Raw genomic sequence first — 16209 nt, forward strand, 5'->3', positions numbered from 1 at the left:
GTAAGTGCTTAATTTTGATTGTTTTGAATTTTTTTTTGACAATTTATAAATGTAATATGTTTTTGACAGTTTGCTTTGTAATTTGTTTTTTAATTTTTTTAAAAATAATATTCTATTTTATTTTGATTTATTTTTTATTTTAATTTGACAGTTTTGTAATTGAATACATTTCTACTGTTTTAGTTTGTTTATTTACATTTTTTTAATTTTAGTTTTTTTTTAGTTGTTTTTATTTTCATTTTTTAATTTTGATGATTTTAATGATTTTAATTTTATTTAATTAATTTTAAGTAAGTGTTCTGATTTTTTTGCTATTTTACAATTATTTTTATTTGAATTTTTTGATTGTTTTTATTTTTAATTTTTTTTTTAACTATTTGACTATGATTTAATTATTTTTTTGGTTCTTTTTTTCTTTTAAAATTTGATTCAGCTTTTTTGGTAAAATTAATGTATTTATTTTTTATTTATTTAATTTGTAAGATTTAATTAGCTTTGACTGTTTTATGTGACTTTTTAGGATTTTATAAATATTTAGTAAGTGCTTAATTTTGATTGTTTTTGTTTTGGAAATTATTTTGACAATGTATAAATGTAAGCTATTTTTCATTTTGTAGTTTTTTTTTTATAATTTACATGGTTTTAGTTAAAACGTTGTTTTATTTAGATTTTTTTTATTTGATAATTTTATAACATTTTTACTGTTTATTTATTTGATTTTAAAGTTTAATTTTTTTATAGTTTATTTACATTTTTTTTTATTTTAGTCTGAGATTTTTGTGATTTAATTCATGATTAGCTTTTCATCTTATGATCTCCATTTTGAGAAACCCTGCTTTAAATAAACCGAATTTATGTTGATTTTTCTTGATATAGCTGTTGACTGTGACTTTTTTAGAACATTGATTAGTTTGTTTGATCACCCTGAACACATCAACATCTGACTCAACCAATGGAGTGAGGTTGGGGGCGGGACTATCAGTTTGACTGCCCAATGACAGACAGAGGGAGTGTTGAGGAAACCTGTTTGAAAACAGTCATGACAGATGCGATTGTTCTCGTTGGCGTTTGCAGCACATGGTGATGTTGAGGATCAGTCACTAGTGAAACACGATGGTTGTGTTTATTCTCGTGAGTGTGTAGCTGATAACGGTGATGTTTGTTTGCGTTTCCTGCAGTTACCCAGAGAACGGCGTGGTGGAGATGAGCGCGGATGACGTGCGGCCGCGGGCCAGAACGGTGCTACGTTTCGACCAGCTGCAGGTGGGTGACGTGGTGATGGTCAACTACAACCTGGAGAATCCAGAGGAGCGAGGCTTCTGGTACGACGCAGAGATCACGTCCCTCAACGCCGTCTCACGCACAAACAAAGAGATCCACGTCAAGATTCTGCTGGGGTAACGACTCGCACTCACGGCTGACCGCCAAAATAAAAGTTCACTCAACTTGAGGAAATATACGTTTACATTATACTTTTCAAAGTAGTAGTAAAAGTAATAATAATAATACAATTCATTCATTTATTTGAATCTCACACAATAAAGACATTTTTTTCATCAGTGTTTTAATTGGTACAGTAAACCTCTGTTTGGCTGCCACTTATTAGAATTTTTATTTTTATTTTTGGTTTGAATTTAAGTTTATGCAAGCAAATTTAATTCATTCAGTTGGTATCATTTATATATGAATCTATTAATATTAAATAAATAGTTTACATAGTAGTTTGATGATGATAAGACAGAATTAAAAAGAAAAAAATACGCATTTTTATAATTTAATACATTTAATAAATTTTTTGTCATGCTTAAAACTTTTTATAAATACAATTTTAGTAAGTATATTAATTGCTTTTATTTTGACATTTTTGTAATTTGTTTTGTTTTAATTTTAATTGTCTTATTATTCTTTTTTGTTTTAATGTCACATAAACTAATACATTTTTTGTGTTTTAATTTGATTGCAATATTGATTTACATTAATTTATTAATATTAAATAAATTGGTAATGTATCATGAGTTAATTAGATTACCAGCGTTTTTCATGATAAAACACAGAATTTAAAGAAAATATTCATTTTCATAATTTGTTCATTTATTTATTTATTCATACATTAATTATTTGTCATACTTAGACCTTTTTATAAATGCATTTTTAGTAAGTGTTTTGATTGTTTTTATTTTAATTTGACACTATTGTTTTGTTTTATTTTTAATTGTCTTATTATATTTTTTATTACAATGTCACATAACTTAATACATTTTTGTGTTTAATTGCAATATTGATTTACATTAATTTATTAATATTAAATAAATTTTATGGATTAATTATATCACCATCATTTTTGATGATAAAACCCAGTTCAAAAAAAGAAAAAAAATGAAGTTTTAGGATTTAATAATACATCAGTTTAATATATTTCTTGTCATACTTAGACTTTTTTATAAATACATTTTTAGTAAGTGTTTTTTCTGATAAAACAGAATTCAAAAAAAGAAAATTATGCATTTTTATAGTTTAATAGTACATTAATTTAGTACATTAAGTGTTTTGTTTGACACTTTTGTAATTTATTGTTTTGTCTTATTTTTAATTGTCTTGTTATATTTTTTATTATAATGTCACATAACCTAATACATTTTTTGGTTTTATTTCAATTGCAATGTTGCTTTACATTAATTTATTAATATTAAATAAATTGCTAAAGTTTTATGAATTAATTAATTACCATAATTTTTTTATGATAAAACACAGAATTCATAAAAATTAACATTTAGGAACAAAATAAAATGTCGTTGGGTCTTTTCATTGACACTTTCTAAATAAATGATTGCATTTTTAATAAATGAATCAATAGATTAGCTGCTCTTTTTGACTGGAATCCATAAAAATGAAACGTAAAACAGTAAAAACGATATGTATTTCTGATTATCCTTTTGATTCATTGATCCTTCCTCACGGTGCGATGTCACTGTAAGCTCGTGCTGTGATTGGTTGTTTCAGAGGTCCGTGTGATGTGATTGGTGACTGTAAGCTGCAGTTTCTGGATGAGATTTACAGGATAGAGAAACCTGGAGTGGCAGCGCTGTCTGCAGCAGACGGCCCGTTCAAACGTGAGCGCTCACCAACATGTTCATTATCACGAGTGTTGGGTTCATATATAACACGTGTGTGTGTGTGTGTGTGTGTCAGGTAAGACGGGTCCGGAGTGTAAGCACTGTAAAGCGGATCCGGACGCCGAATGTCGTTTCTGTTCGTGTTGCGTCTGCGGCGGGAAGCAGGACGCTCACATGCAGCTGCTGTGTGACGAGTGTAACATGGCGTTCCACATCTACTGCCTGAACCCGCCGCTGTCGGCCATACCGGAGGACGAGGACTGGTGAGGACGCGCGGTTTGACACGTGCGTATGATCACGCGACAGAGACGTGACTGTGTGTGTGTGCAGGTACTGTCCCACCTGTAAGAACGACAGCAGTGAGGTGGTGAAAGCCGGAGAGAAACTCAGAACCAGCAAGAAGAAATCCAAGATGCCGTCGGCGACCACAGAGAGCCAGAGAGACTGGGGCAAAGTATGAAACACACACACACACACACACACACACACTCATACTGCTGTGTTAATATGCACACATCACACACTCCCATTATTTGTGGCCCTGGACTATAAAACCAGTCATAAGTGTTGTGATCTAATAAATCAACTTTTCATTGATGTTTGGCAACTGTGTGAAAATCTGAAACCTGAGAGAAAATCGCCTTTAAAGTTGCATATTACTAATCAAAAATGAAGTTCTGATATATTTACGGCTGAAATTGTACAAAACATCTTCATGGAACATGATCTTTATTTAATATCCTCATGATTTTTGGCATTAAAGAAACCATAAAAGAATTTTTTTTTTTTTTTAATTTTAATTTCACATTTTTGTAATTAAATTGTTTAGTTTTCTTGTATCGTTTTTTTATATTTTGTATAATTTGATATTTTTTTATAATTGAATGCATACAATTTTTATAATTTAATATCGATTTTTTTATTTTATATTTTAATTTCACATTTTTGTGATTTAATACATGCTAGAAACACGCTAGTAACATGCTAATCATGCTAGCAACATAGTAGTAACTTTCTGGTCATGCTAGAAACTGACTACCAACATGGTAATAACATGCTAATCATGCTAACAGCATGCTAACAACTGACTAGTCGTGCCAGAAACATGCTAGCAACATGTTAATCATGTTAGAAACAAGCTAACAACATGCTAGTAACACGCTAATCATGCTAGTAACACGTTAATCATGCTAGTAACATGTTAATCATGCTAGCAACATGCTAGTAACACGTTAATCATGCTAGAAACAGACTAGAAACATGCTAATAACATGCTAATAATGCTAACAGCATGCTAACAACTGGCTAGTCATGCTAGCAACATGCTAATCATGTTAGTAACATGTCAATCATGTTAGAAACAAGCTAGCAACATGCAAGTAACACAATAATCGTGTTAGTAACATGTTAATCATGCTAACAACATGCTAGTAACTGGCTAGTCATGCCAGAAACATGCTAGCAACATACTAATCATGCTAGTAACATGTGAATCATGTTAGAAACAAGCTAGCAACACGTTAGCAACATGCTAATCATGCTAGTAACATGTCAATCATGTTAGAAACAAGATAGCAACATGCTAGTAACACGCTAATCGTGCTAGTAACATGTTAATCATGCTAGCAACATGCTAGTAACATGTTAATCATGCTAACAACATGCTAGTAACTTGCTAGTCATGCTAGAAACAGACTAGCAACATGCTAATAACATGCTAATCATGTTAACAACTGGCTAGTCATGCCAGAAACATGCTAGCAATATGCTAATCCTGCTAGTAACATGTCAATCATGTTAGAAACAAGATAGCAACATGCAAGTAACACGTTAATCGTGCTAGTAACATGTTAATCATGCTAGCAACATGCTAGTAACACATTAATCATGCTAGTAACATGTTAATAATGCTAACAACATGTTAGCAACATGCTAGTAACATGCTAATCATGCTAGCAACATGTTAGTAACTTGTTGGTAATGCTAGAAACATGCTCTCAACATGCTAGTAACATGCTAAGCATGCTAGAAAAATAGTTATAAACATGCTTAGTACATGCTAATCATGCTAGCAACATAGTAATCATCTAATGTATTTGTATAAAGTTTAAAACTTCAAGCTTTTACAGCTGCTTTAAACGTTCAGGCTCTTTCTCAAGCAAACCTAAACTTTTTTTTTATCTAGTTGTAATTCAGTTTTTTTTGTGTGTTTTCTTGTATTACATTAAATGCACACATTCACTTGTTTATGTCATGAAATTTGCCAAAAACATCATGCCCAGGTCACATTTACCTTCAAAACCAAAATCAAAAGAGAAATTATTATATTATATTACAAACCCTCCTGAATGAATGATGACTGTATGCAGGAGCAGCTGATTTGGTTCATGAGAGTGTGTGTGTGTGTGTGTGTGTGTGCTGAATGGCGAGTGATGGTTTTGTGATGCGTGTGTTCATTAATAACGGCTGTAAAACTCAAAGAACATGAGCTTCATCTGTAGATCAAAGGCCTGTTTGTGTAAAAAACAGAGCGTGAGGCGCTCTAGACGCTCATTTACTCAAAGAGAAAGCAGCTGAAGGCCAGAATCCCGCTGAGCAGCGTTTACGAGCGCTGAGGGATTGTGGGAAAGCAGGTACGAGTGTGAGCCGACACACACGACGCTTCCAACTGACTGTATGAATCAGCAGACGACAGGAGGAATGTTGAGACATGATCTGACATTCGTTTGAGAGCAGAAACAAACATGCATCTCTAAATCAATGTAAATACTCAGGAATGAGTGTTTTTACTGATTGTATGTTGGTTATAACTTGACATTTTTTATAATTTAATGCATTTTTAGTAAGTGATTTATTTTGTTGTTGTTTTGTTTTTCAATTGTTTTCACATTTAGCTCATTTTTTTATGACAAATTTGTCTCTAAATAATACAAATAATTTTGTTTTTATTTTTATATTTTCAGATTTTATATGAAAAATTTGACTAATTTTGTTTTTGTCATTTTTATACATTTTTTGTCTTTCAGTTCACTTTTTTTGTTTTAGTAACTTTAGTATTTTTATGTAATTTTTTGGTTACGTTTAATTCCCAATCTAGTATTTATATTTTATTTTATTTCAGTTTTTATTTCAAATAATGTAAATGTTTTCATTTTTATTAATGATAAGCTGCAAGCTAATCTTTGCACTTTTGTGCAAAATTTGTATTATATACCATATGTGAACCTGGAGCACAAAACCAGTCATAAGTATCACGGGTATATTTGTAGCAATAGCCAACAATACGTTGCATGGGTCAAATTATTATTTTGTAAATTTCCTACTGTAAATACAGTAGTCAACAGTTGAAGTGGATCAAAATGTCCTAAAACCAAAACAATACCCGTTCTTGTCTTCTGACAACTTTGATGAACTTTTTTGATCCACTTCAAATGTTGACTACTATAAATCAAAACTTAATTTTTGATTTGTAGTATGCATTGCTAAAAACATTTAGACAACTTTAAAGGCGAATTTCTTAGTATTTTCTTTTCTTTCTTTTTTTTGGCACCCTCAGATTTGAAGATTTCAAACCACACACCAATGGAAAGCTTATTTAGAATATGAATATATACAATATAAAATATACAGACTGACAGTTCTGATGACATCATTCTGCATTTCAGCTCGTCCAATCAAATGCTCTCTCAAATCTCAAGCGCCCCGCCCCCCTTTTTTACATAAAGACACTGATGTGCATCTGAAATCAGTCATCTGTTTAGTATGGACTGTTTTCCCTTTGAACTAAAAACATTTAGAGCTATTTTCCCCTGTTTTAAGCTTTCAGCGAATTTGATCAGTTTCTCAAAAACAGAACTTCGTATTTTGAGACGTTTTGTTTGTCCAGTAAATGTGCCTTGATTTAAGAATCTTTCAGTATTTGTACTGGAAAACGAGACAGAAACACTGATGAAGAGCATCGGTTTGTACAGTATATATAGGGAGTGAGATCAAGACTTCACATGTGGTTAAACGTGTGTTTTAGGGTATGGCGTGTGTGGGCCGCACTAAAGAGTGCACAATCGTCCCTTCCAATCACTACGGCCCCGTTCCCGGCGTTCCCGTCGGAACCACGTGGAAGTTTCGCGTTCAGGTGAGGAGAAGGGCTTAACTCCTGTTCCTGGTCAGAAATGACCAGCCTGTTAAAAATTGCTTGCAAATCCCTCATTGCTTCATTGATCTGATCTTACGCACCAGTTTTTAAGTAAAGAAGCGTTATATGTGGATCATTTTGGCAACTTTTACTCGAAAATTGAGGTGCGTCAGCTCAGATATCAGTGAAACCTCTGATCAACCGGTTTCAGAAAGAAACACAAAACCGCTGCTAATCGACAGAAAACAAGATTGAATCCAATATTTGATAATAAAATAGATTTACAAGTAGTTTTTTGAAGTCTGGTCATTTTTGAGCACCACAAGTGTAACAAGGTGGGAAACAACAGCGTTTTAGTCCAGTGTGAGGATTTCGAAGGGTTAAACGTGTGTACAGGTGAGCGAGGCGGGCGTCCACAGGCCTCACGTCGGTGGGATTCACGGACGCAGTAACGACGGCTCGTACTCGCTGGTGCTCGCTGGAGGATTCGAGGATGAAGTTGTGAGTGTTTCTTCATTTCGGCATCTATAAAACCTGCTGTATCATATTTAATGAATGATCAACGTTGTTGTTAAACCTGTTTCACTCAATCTACTCCGTGCCCTCCGTTGTCCATTCAGGATCGTGGCGATGAGTTCACCTACACCGGCAGCGGAGGTCGCGACCTTTCCGGAAACAAGCGCATCGGCGAGCACTCGTTCGATCAGACGCTCACGCACATGAACAGGTGATCCCGCGGCGTCTCTCGTCTTTAGACGTCTCAATGCATATAAACTGTGCCTGTACGTGCTCCTTCTTGACCTCTGACCTCTCAGGGCTCTGGCACTCAACTGTGACGCCCCTCTGAACGACAAGGACGGGGCGGAGTCTCGCAACTGGAGGGCGGGAAAACCGGTGAGAGTGATTCGCAGCTCGAAGGGCCGACGGATCAGCAAATACGCGCCGGAGGAGGGAAACCGCTACGACGGCATCTATAAGGTACACACACACACACACACACGCACACACACACTCTGAGCTCCTGGTAAATAAAGCTCCTCGCTGTGAATAATCGTGTCAGTGCTGATGTGTAGCTGTGAATAAACGATCATCACAGGAACATTTGCTCTCAGCTTCTCACATTTAAACAAGGTGTGCATCAATAAATATTGTTAAATAACATCACATTACCTTATCAAATATCATACATTTCAAATTAAACTTTTTGTGCAGGATTCATACAAGGTGCTTAAACTGTTTGAATTTGACTTTTTGAAATTTAAGACCTAGAAAACCCTTGAAAATGAAAATTGGTGCTTGAAGAGGTACTTGAAAACTGCTTAAATTATTGAAAGATAATGTATCTATGAAATAAGTGTTTAATTTTGACATATTTTTATAAGTTTTTCATGTTTACACATATTTTTGATGCAAAATTCACGCAATTCTAAAAACATTATACTTTTTTTGCTTCTTTTATTTAGTTAATGTCATAAAACTAGCGAGCTAAGCCAGTAGTAGTACACCAAGACAGGAAAAGAGGAACAGATGATCCGAATCAATTGAGTGAGTCATTTACGACAGAACTGCTTCGATTGATTCAAACTCGTGACTTCGATCATTTAGTTCAAGCGATTTACTAGCAAAAAAATCTAGACATGGCTTGTAATGATTTTATAAGCACGTAAATGATTCGCTGTTTCAAAGCGCTCCATACGGATCGCGTATCGTGAATCATTTGATTCAGGTCGGCACTTCAATTCGCGTATCGCGTTCCGAGTCCTGATCTGAAATAATGGTTCGCGAATCATTTGCTTCAGATCGGAACTTTAGACCGCGGATCGCGAATCATTTGATTCAGTTCGGGATTCGGGACTTCGGTGCGGGTTGCGAATCATTTGCTGCGGATCGCGAATCATTTGATTCAGATCGGGATTCGGGACTTCGGTTCGGGTTGCAAATCATTTGCTTTAGATCGGAACTTTAGACTGCGGATCGCGAATCATTTGATTCAGATCGGGATTCAGGACTTCGTTGCGGGTTGCGAATCATTTGCTTCAGATCGGAACTTTAGACTGCGGATCGCGAATCATTTGATTCAGATCGGGATTCGGGACTTCGGTGCGGGTTGCGAATCATTTGCTGCGGATCGCGAATCATTTGATTCAGATCGGGATTCGGGACTTCGGTGCGGGTTGCGAATCATTTGCTGCGGATCGCGAATCATTTGATTCGGATCGGGATTCGGGACTTTGGTGCGGGTTGCGAATCATTTGCTGCGGATCGCGAATCATTTGATTCAGATCGGGATTCGGGACTTCGGTTCGGGTTGCGAATCATTTGCTTTAGATCTAAACTTCAGACCGCGGATCGCGAATCATTTGATTCAGATCGGGATTCGGGACTTCGATGCGGGTAGCGAATCTTTTGCATCAGATCTAAACTTTGGAGGACGGATCGCGAATCATTTGATTCGGATCGGGATTCGGGACTTCAGCTCGGGTTGCGAATCATTTGCTTCAGATCGGAACTTCAGACCGCGGATCGAGAATCATTTGATTCAGATTGTGATTCGGAACTTCGGTGCGGGTTGCGGAATTCCTGCATCAGATCTAAACTTTGGAGGGTGGACCGTGAATCATTTGATTCAGATCAGAGCACAGATTGCGAATCATATGTTTCAGATCAGTGTTTCGGAACGGGATGGCCAATCTTTTTATTCAGATGGGGTTTTCGGTTCGGGTTCGTGAAGCGTTTGCTTCAGATCAGGGTTTCAGAGCAGGATGGTGAATCATTTGATTAAAATCTGGATTTTTTTAAACATCAAACCATTAAGGCAGTACAGTTATAAAAAACAAAACAAAGAAAAAAGAAAGAAGGTATACTCAAACACAAATCCTTTACAAAAATTAACTGTGGATTCACAATAGTAAAAGTGTAGTAATCGTTTTTTTTTTTGTATAACCACAATTTTACTACAAATACCATGGTTAAACTATGGATATTGTAGCAAAACCGTGGTTAATGTGTAGTTTCACATAATATTTGTTTTATTTCAGATTTATTTCTTTTAATGAAAACAAATGTAATAGGTTAGCAGTATCAACATTACCAATGAGTGAATGCAAACTAATTAATACTCATAAGCAGAACGCTTCAGATTATCATTCAAAACACCTTACTCTTATTGAGGAGCTGAAGTTGATCAGTGAAAGCGTCTGATGTCTGTCTTCTGTTGTGACACGTCACTGTTTAAAAACTGATTTTGCTCGTAGAAACTGAACACATTTTAAAAGGAACAAAAACGGTGTAGAAGTACATTTCATAAATTGTAATATTTATACACCTCAACTAACCTTCTAGGAGCATGTTTCCCGGTTTGGTCTGCAGTGATTGGGTCATTGTGTTCGTTAAGCGACAGTTGCCGTGGTGATCTGGACACTTGAGCTCACAAAGTCAAATGAAGTTCTCTTCTCAGAAACTTTGTTGCATCAGCGGCTGGTTGCCGTGGTAACGTGTGCTGCTGTTGTCAGGTGGTGAAGTACTGGCCGGAGATCGGGAAGTGCGGGTTCCTGGTGTGGCGGTATTTGCTGCGGCGGGACGACGTGGAGCCGGCGCCCTGGACTCCGGAAGGGATCGAACGCAGCAAAAAACTCGGCCTCAAGGTTCAGGTGTGTGTGTCTGTATGATGATTCAGAAATGCTCAAAATGAATGATTCAAGTTTAGTATTATTTGTATGCTATTATAGTATTTTTTTAATATTTCGAATTAGCGTTTATTTTTTAGACCGTCAGTTTTCGTTATAGTATAAATCTTAGTCTTTTTAAATATTGTTTTATTTTTCAGTTTTTTTTATAAATATTTTTATTACTGTTATTTTAATTTTATATTTCTGTTGTGCTTTATTTTTATCTGTTTTTGTCATTTTATTAGTTTAAAATATTTCTGATTAGCTTTAATTCTAAGTTTTACTTTTAATAATTTTAAAATGTTTAAATTTTTCTAAATGTTTCTGTTTAGCTTTGTTTTTTTTCAATCATTTTAATTGTTTTTATATTCATATTTATATTTAGCTTTAATTTGTATTTCATTTCTAGTTTTAGTAATTTTGGTACTTATTTCATTTCATTTAGTTTAAAATTAAACTAATTATTTCTCATTTTCACTTAAGTTTTTTGGATTTATGAGAATGATTTTAAAAGCTTTAGACATTTTCTTTCTTTCTTTTTTTTTTTTAATTCTTTTTTTTAATTAAAAAATAAACTAGTTTCTAGTTTGTAATTTAAAGCAGAGGTTTACGTTTCATCATTACTGGACTCATTACTCTTACAGTTTGAGTTAGTATGTAAATGCTATTATTGTAAATTAACCACTCTGTATAATGAACAAGACTATCAGTAAAAACATTTTGACCAAACAAAAAACCAAAAAAAAACAATGCACACTATTATTCATGTAAATCACTTTTTTAAACAGTTTTCCTCACATTATTCACATAACATATAAATGCATATTATATATATAGAAATGTGAAACTATGCAATAAAATCATTTAAAAACTTTATGCATCATAAAAAACAAGCTAAACTGAAATTAAAGCTAAAATACAAAGCAAAATAAAAATGATACATTTACTGCTTGTGTAATGTCTGTCATGTCACATATATGACTGATATGAGCTGTAAGTGTTTGTGTCTCAGTATCCTCCCGGTTATCTGGAGGCCATGGCCAATAAGACGAAGCGCGAGGCGACGGTGCGGGCGGTGGGCAGCTCCTCGCGGGGCAGGAAGAGAGGACGACCCCGATCTGCACGACCGTCCAAGAAAGTCCAGGAGGAGGAGGACGAGAAACCTGAGGAGAACATGGAGGAAGAGCTTCAGAGCAACGGCAGCGCGGACACTCATGAAGAAGAGAGCACGGGTACGTCACACGCCACATCTGTGCGCTTCAGTTTCATTATACAGCGGTTTATGAACACACGTGTGTGTGTGTGTGTGTGTGTGTGTGTCAGATGTGTGTGAGCAGCAGGAGGAGCCGCAGGTCAAGCGTTTGAAGGAAGTGGAATCGTTTGTTTTGTCAGAACAGCAGCGGAATATGATACAGGAAGACGAACCCAACAGGAAACTGTGGGACGAGGCGCTGAGCTTCCTATCGGAGGGACCGGTACACGTTTTTTTTTTGTTTATTGTTATATTTGATCATCAAAAAAAACAATAATAAAAACACAATAAAAATTACCAAAACTTTAACAAAAATGAAAACGGAAAATAATTTAATTTAACTTTTTATTTGCAACTAAAACTGAAATAAAAATTAATAAAAACAATATAGACATATTTAAAGTAATAAAAATGACAAAAACACACAAAATTACTAAAGCTTTGACTAAAATTAACATAAAAATGTAAAAAATAAAACTGTAATAAAAAAAACCCTACAATTATTTTTTTTCTTAGTTGCCAAGGTACCAAATCTACAAGGGTGTTTTAGTGCCACGTAAAAAAACAAAAAAAACAAAAAAAAGATTACAAGATTAAAATCGTAATATTTAGTCAAAATACTGCAAGAGTAAAGTCAAAATATTACGAGAATAAAGTCAAAATACTATGAGAATAAACTCAAAATATTTTGATGTTATTCTCATAGTATTCCGACTTTATTCTCAGAGTATTCCGACTTCATTCTCGGAGTAATCCAACTTCATTCTCGGAGTATTCCGACTTCATTCTCGGAGTATTACGACTTTATTCTCGAAGTATTTACACTTTATTCTCATATTTCAACTTTATTCTTGAAGTATTTCGACTTTTTTCTTACAGTATTACGACTTTAATCTCATAATCGTGGTTTTTTTTTTTAAACGTGCCACTAAAACATCATCGTACAAATTAAATACACTTAAATAAAAAAAAATGCTAAAAATTATATAGACTTAAAAGAAAGATGATAAACACACAAGAACGTTTCTAAAACTAAAAATGTAATTATAATTAAAATGGAAACAGAAGATATAAATATAAACATAAAAATGAATCCAAATTATTACTAAATAATAGTGATAGTAAAATAACGCTGATGCATGACTTCCTGTCGTCCTGCAGAACTTCCTGCGTAAGGTGGAGCAGCTGTTCATGTGTGTTTGCTGTCAGGAACTGTCCTTCCAGCCCGTCACCACCGAGTGTTCGCACAACGTCTGCAAGGTTTGTGATGGACTCTGTGTCTGTGCGGTCACGTGTCAAATATCACTGAACGTGTCAGTAACGGCGTGTCGTCTCCTGTCCTCCAGACGTGTCTGCAGCGGTCGTTCCGCGCCGAGGTCTTCACCTGCCCCGCCTGCCGCCACGACCTGGGCAAAGACTACGCCATGAGCCTCAACAAAACCCTACAGCTGCTCCTGGATCAGTTCTTCCCCGGATACAGCAAAGGACGATGAGTCTGATCCACAACAAACGGACAAAGATCTGCTCTCCGCACAAGCGTCTCTCACACACGCACACACGCGCACACACACACCAGCCTGACATCTGTGTTCACGACCGCAAACCCAACGGATGCCGGGACTCGAACCCGTTGACTCGCATCATGAACGTCATCGGCATCTGGATCACCGCTGACCACAGACCATTACAGAAGAATCCAAGCCTGTCAAAAACACGTCTGACTTGCATTTCACTCAAAAATAACATAGAAAAATATAACATATATTTGAAAGAAATTATTAAAATAATAATGAAATATATATTAATATTCAAAAATGTTGAAATAATTAAATATGAATAAATAAATATGAAATACATGCAATAAATATTTAAAAATATATATTTTGCTCAGATTAAGCCTAATTTGCATCATGACACCTAAACACATTTTATTCCAGATTCTCATGAATGTGTCCAGATGTTTTAGTTTTGAGTTATTTTTTATTTCGTGCTAGTCTAATTACTGAAAAAAAAAGGAAAAAAAAAAGATTTTGTTATTAAAACAAGCATAAAATTAGAGGCAGTGCAACAAATACAATGTGTAAATGCTTTTAATATGTATCGTTTTTATATTTACTTTTAATATTTAAAATATATAAATACAATTTAACAAAAAAATAATATATCACTTTTCTTGCATTGTATTAATGGGTTAAAATGTGTTTAAATGGAATGAAATTGTCTTTAAAATAGGCTTAATTTTTTTAATGCAAAATTCAGAGTGAATTCTGAGTCAGGTGTGGTTTTGATGGGAATCAAGTGACTGAATCTTTGATTCGCTGCTCTAATGAAGCTCAAAGCTGCGGTGAAATGGAGAATCAGTCCGAATCTCTCCAGATCTGCAAGCGCCGGCTGACGTTTCTCCATCTTCAGCTGGATCGTCGTGACAGACGGAGCGAATCCGCTGCTGAATCATCACGAACGTGATCCGGAGCGTTCATCTGTTCCCTGTTTGTTCCCTTTCGGTTGTTCGTTGCTCGGCCTGTTCGTCTCTTTCCGTGGTGACGTCGTTTTTCTCTCCGATCTCTGCTTTTGTTTTCCAGGAACCGCAGATGTACGATGTTTATCCGCTCGTCCGTGACGTGTGTCATTCCCACAGCGATATCCCGTCTCTCTTCGGCTTTCTTTGATTTCTGGCGCTCGCTTTCCTCTCGTCTGTGATCTTGGCTGTTTTCTCTCACGCTCTCGCTCTTCTGCTGCGCTTTCCTGTGGTGTTTTATGTTTTATTGCACTTACTGGCGATGAGAGTGAGATTGTGACGGAGCCGTCGGTTTATTTTCCTACCTGTTCGACTTTCACCGTTCGCTCTTTCAGTGTGGCAAATCTGACCTGCGGTCCCGGCAGAAACATCGCTTCGAATTGTGATTCCGAATTTTATACATGGTATAATACTTGTTATGTACTTATTAAATATTTTGATTCCAGAATCGTCGTGTGATTTTCCTTCAGTCATCTGTCATCGTCACTTCAGATCTGCATTCGATGGAAAGAGAAGAGACTGATCTGTGCAAAATTGCTTCCAACATAATTCAGTTAATTGTGACTTATTTTCACAAAAAAGTCAGAATCGCGAGATACTTAAAATTGCAAGGTTTAAATTCAGAATTGTGAGAAAAGTCAGAATTACAACAAAAAAAAAATCTGAATTGCGAAATATAAACCTAGAATTGCAAGATGCTTAAAATTACAATACGAAAACTCAGAATTGCGAGGAAGAGTCAGAATTGTGAGATATAAACTCAATATTGAGATATCTCAGATTTGCAAGAAAATTTGCAAGGTATAAACTCAGAATTGCAACAAAAAAAAATCAGAATTTGCGAAAAATAAACTCAGAATTGCGAGATACTTAAAATTGCAATATGTAAACTCAGAATTGCAAGAAAATTCAGAATTGTGAGAAAAATCAGTTGCAAGATATAAACTCAGAATTGTGAGATATAAACTCAATTTTAAGACAAAACTCAGAATTGCGAGAAAAATCTGAATTGCAAGAAATAAATTTAGAATCGTGAGACAAAAAGTAGAAGATACTGTTTTTTTTTTAAATTCTGTGGCAGAAACAAGCTTCCATGAACATTCATTTAATTAATATGCATAGCAATTTATGATTTTATAAATGTTCCAGCTGTAAATTCATGATTTAAACATCATTTTCTATTACAAACTCATTCACTGTGTTTGCAGCAGTGGTTTTTGTGAATTTCAGGAACAGCTCTTTTACAGAATAATTGAACCAGTACATGTACAGTACAAGTGTGTGTGTGTGTGTGTGTGTTATGGTCTGGTTACTACGGTTACTCCAGCAGCTGTGAGGAGGTGAATGAAGCATCTGTTCTCAGTTCAGCTGATCAGAGTCGATGGATGCCATGATCAAGGTCTGCAGACACTCACTGTGTTGCCATGGCAACCGCAGTTTCCACCCTAACTACCATGGTTACTGCAGTTACTACTGTAACATTTCCAATGAGTATGGGACGCTACTATTTTTTTACTGTACTACGG

The 16209-nt window shown here is 35.2% G+C and overlaps 1 protein-coding gene across 1 annotated transcript in view; it reads left to right on the top strand.

The window, feature by feature from the left end:
- LOC127162099 (E3 ubiquitin-protein ligase UHRF2-like) overlaps nucleotides 1-15131 on the top strand; it is a 38500-nt gene extending 23369 nt beyond the window's left edge. Inside the window, exons 4-16 of the mRNA XM_051104884.1 lie at nucleotides 1179-1397; nucleotides 3001-3110; nucleotides 3190-3376; nucleotides 3444-3567; nucleotides 7138-7245; nucleotides 7642-7746; nucleotides 7866-7972; nucleotides 8061-8223; nucleotides 10758-10895; nucleotides 11926-12145; nucleotides 12237-12388; nucleotides 13327-13425; nucleotides 13512-15131. Of these exons, the coding sequence (XP_050960841.1) occupies nucleotides 1179-1397; nucleotides 3001-3110; nucleotides 3190-3376; nucleotides 3444-3567; nucleotides 7138-7245; nucleotides 7642-7746; nucleotides 7866-7972; nucleotides 8061-8223; nucleotides 10758-10895; nucleotides 11926-12145; nucleotides 12237-12388; nucleotides 13327-13425; nucleotides 13512-13658 (1879 nt within the window). The 3' untranslated portion in view covers nucleotides 13659-15131. The remainder of the gene's footprint in view (nucleotides 1-1178; nucleotides 1398-3000; nucleotides 3111-3189; nucleotides 3377-3443; nucleotides 3568-7137; nucleotides 7246-7641; nucleotides 7747-7865; nucleotides 7973-8060; nucleotides 8224-10757; nucleotides 10896-11925; nucleotides 12146-12236; nucleotides 12389-13326; nucleotides 13426-13511) is intronic.
- The last annotated feature ends 1078 nt before the right edge of the window (nucleotides 15132-16209 follow it).

The sequence above is a fragment of the Labeo rohita genome, unplaced genomic scaffold (assembly GCF_022985175.1).
Source record: "Labeo rohita strain BAU-BD-2019 unplaced genomic scaffold, IGBB_LRoh.1.0 scaffold_84, whole genome shotgun sequence".
In the NCBI taxonomy this organism is placed as follows: Eukaryota; Metazoa; Chordata; class Actinopteri; order Cypriniformes; family Cyprinidae; genus Labeo; species Labeo rohita.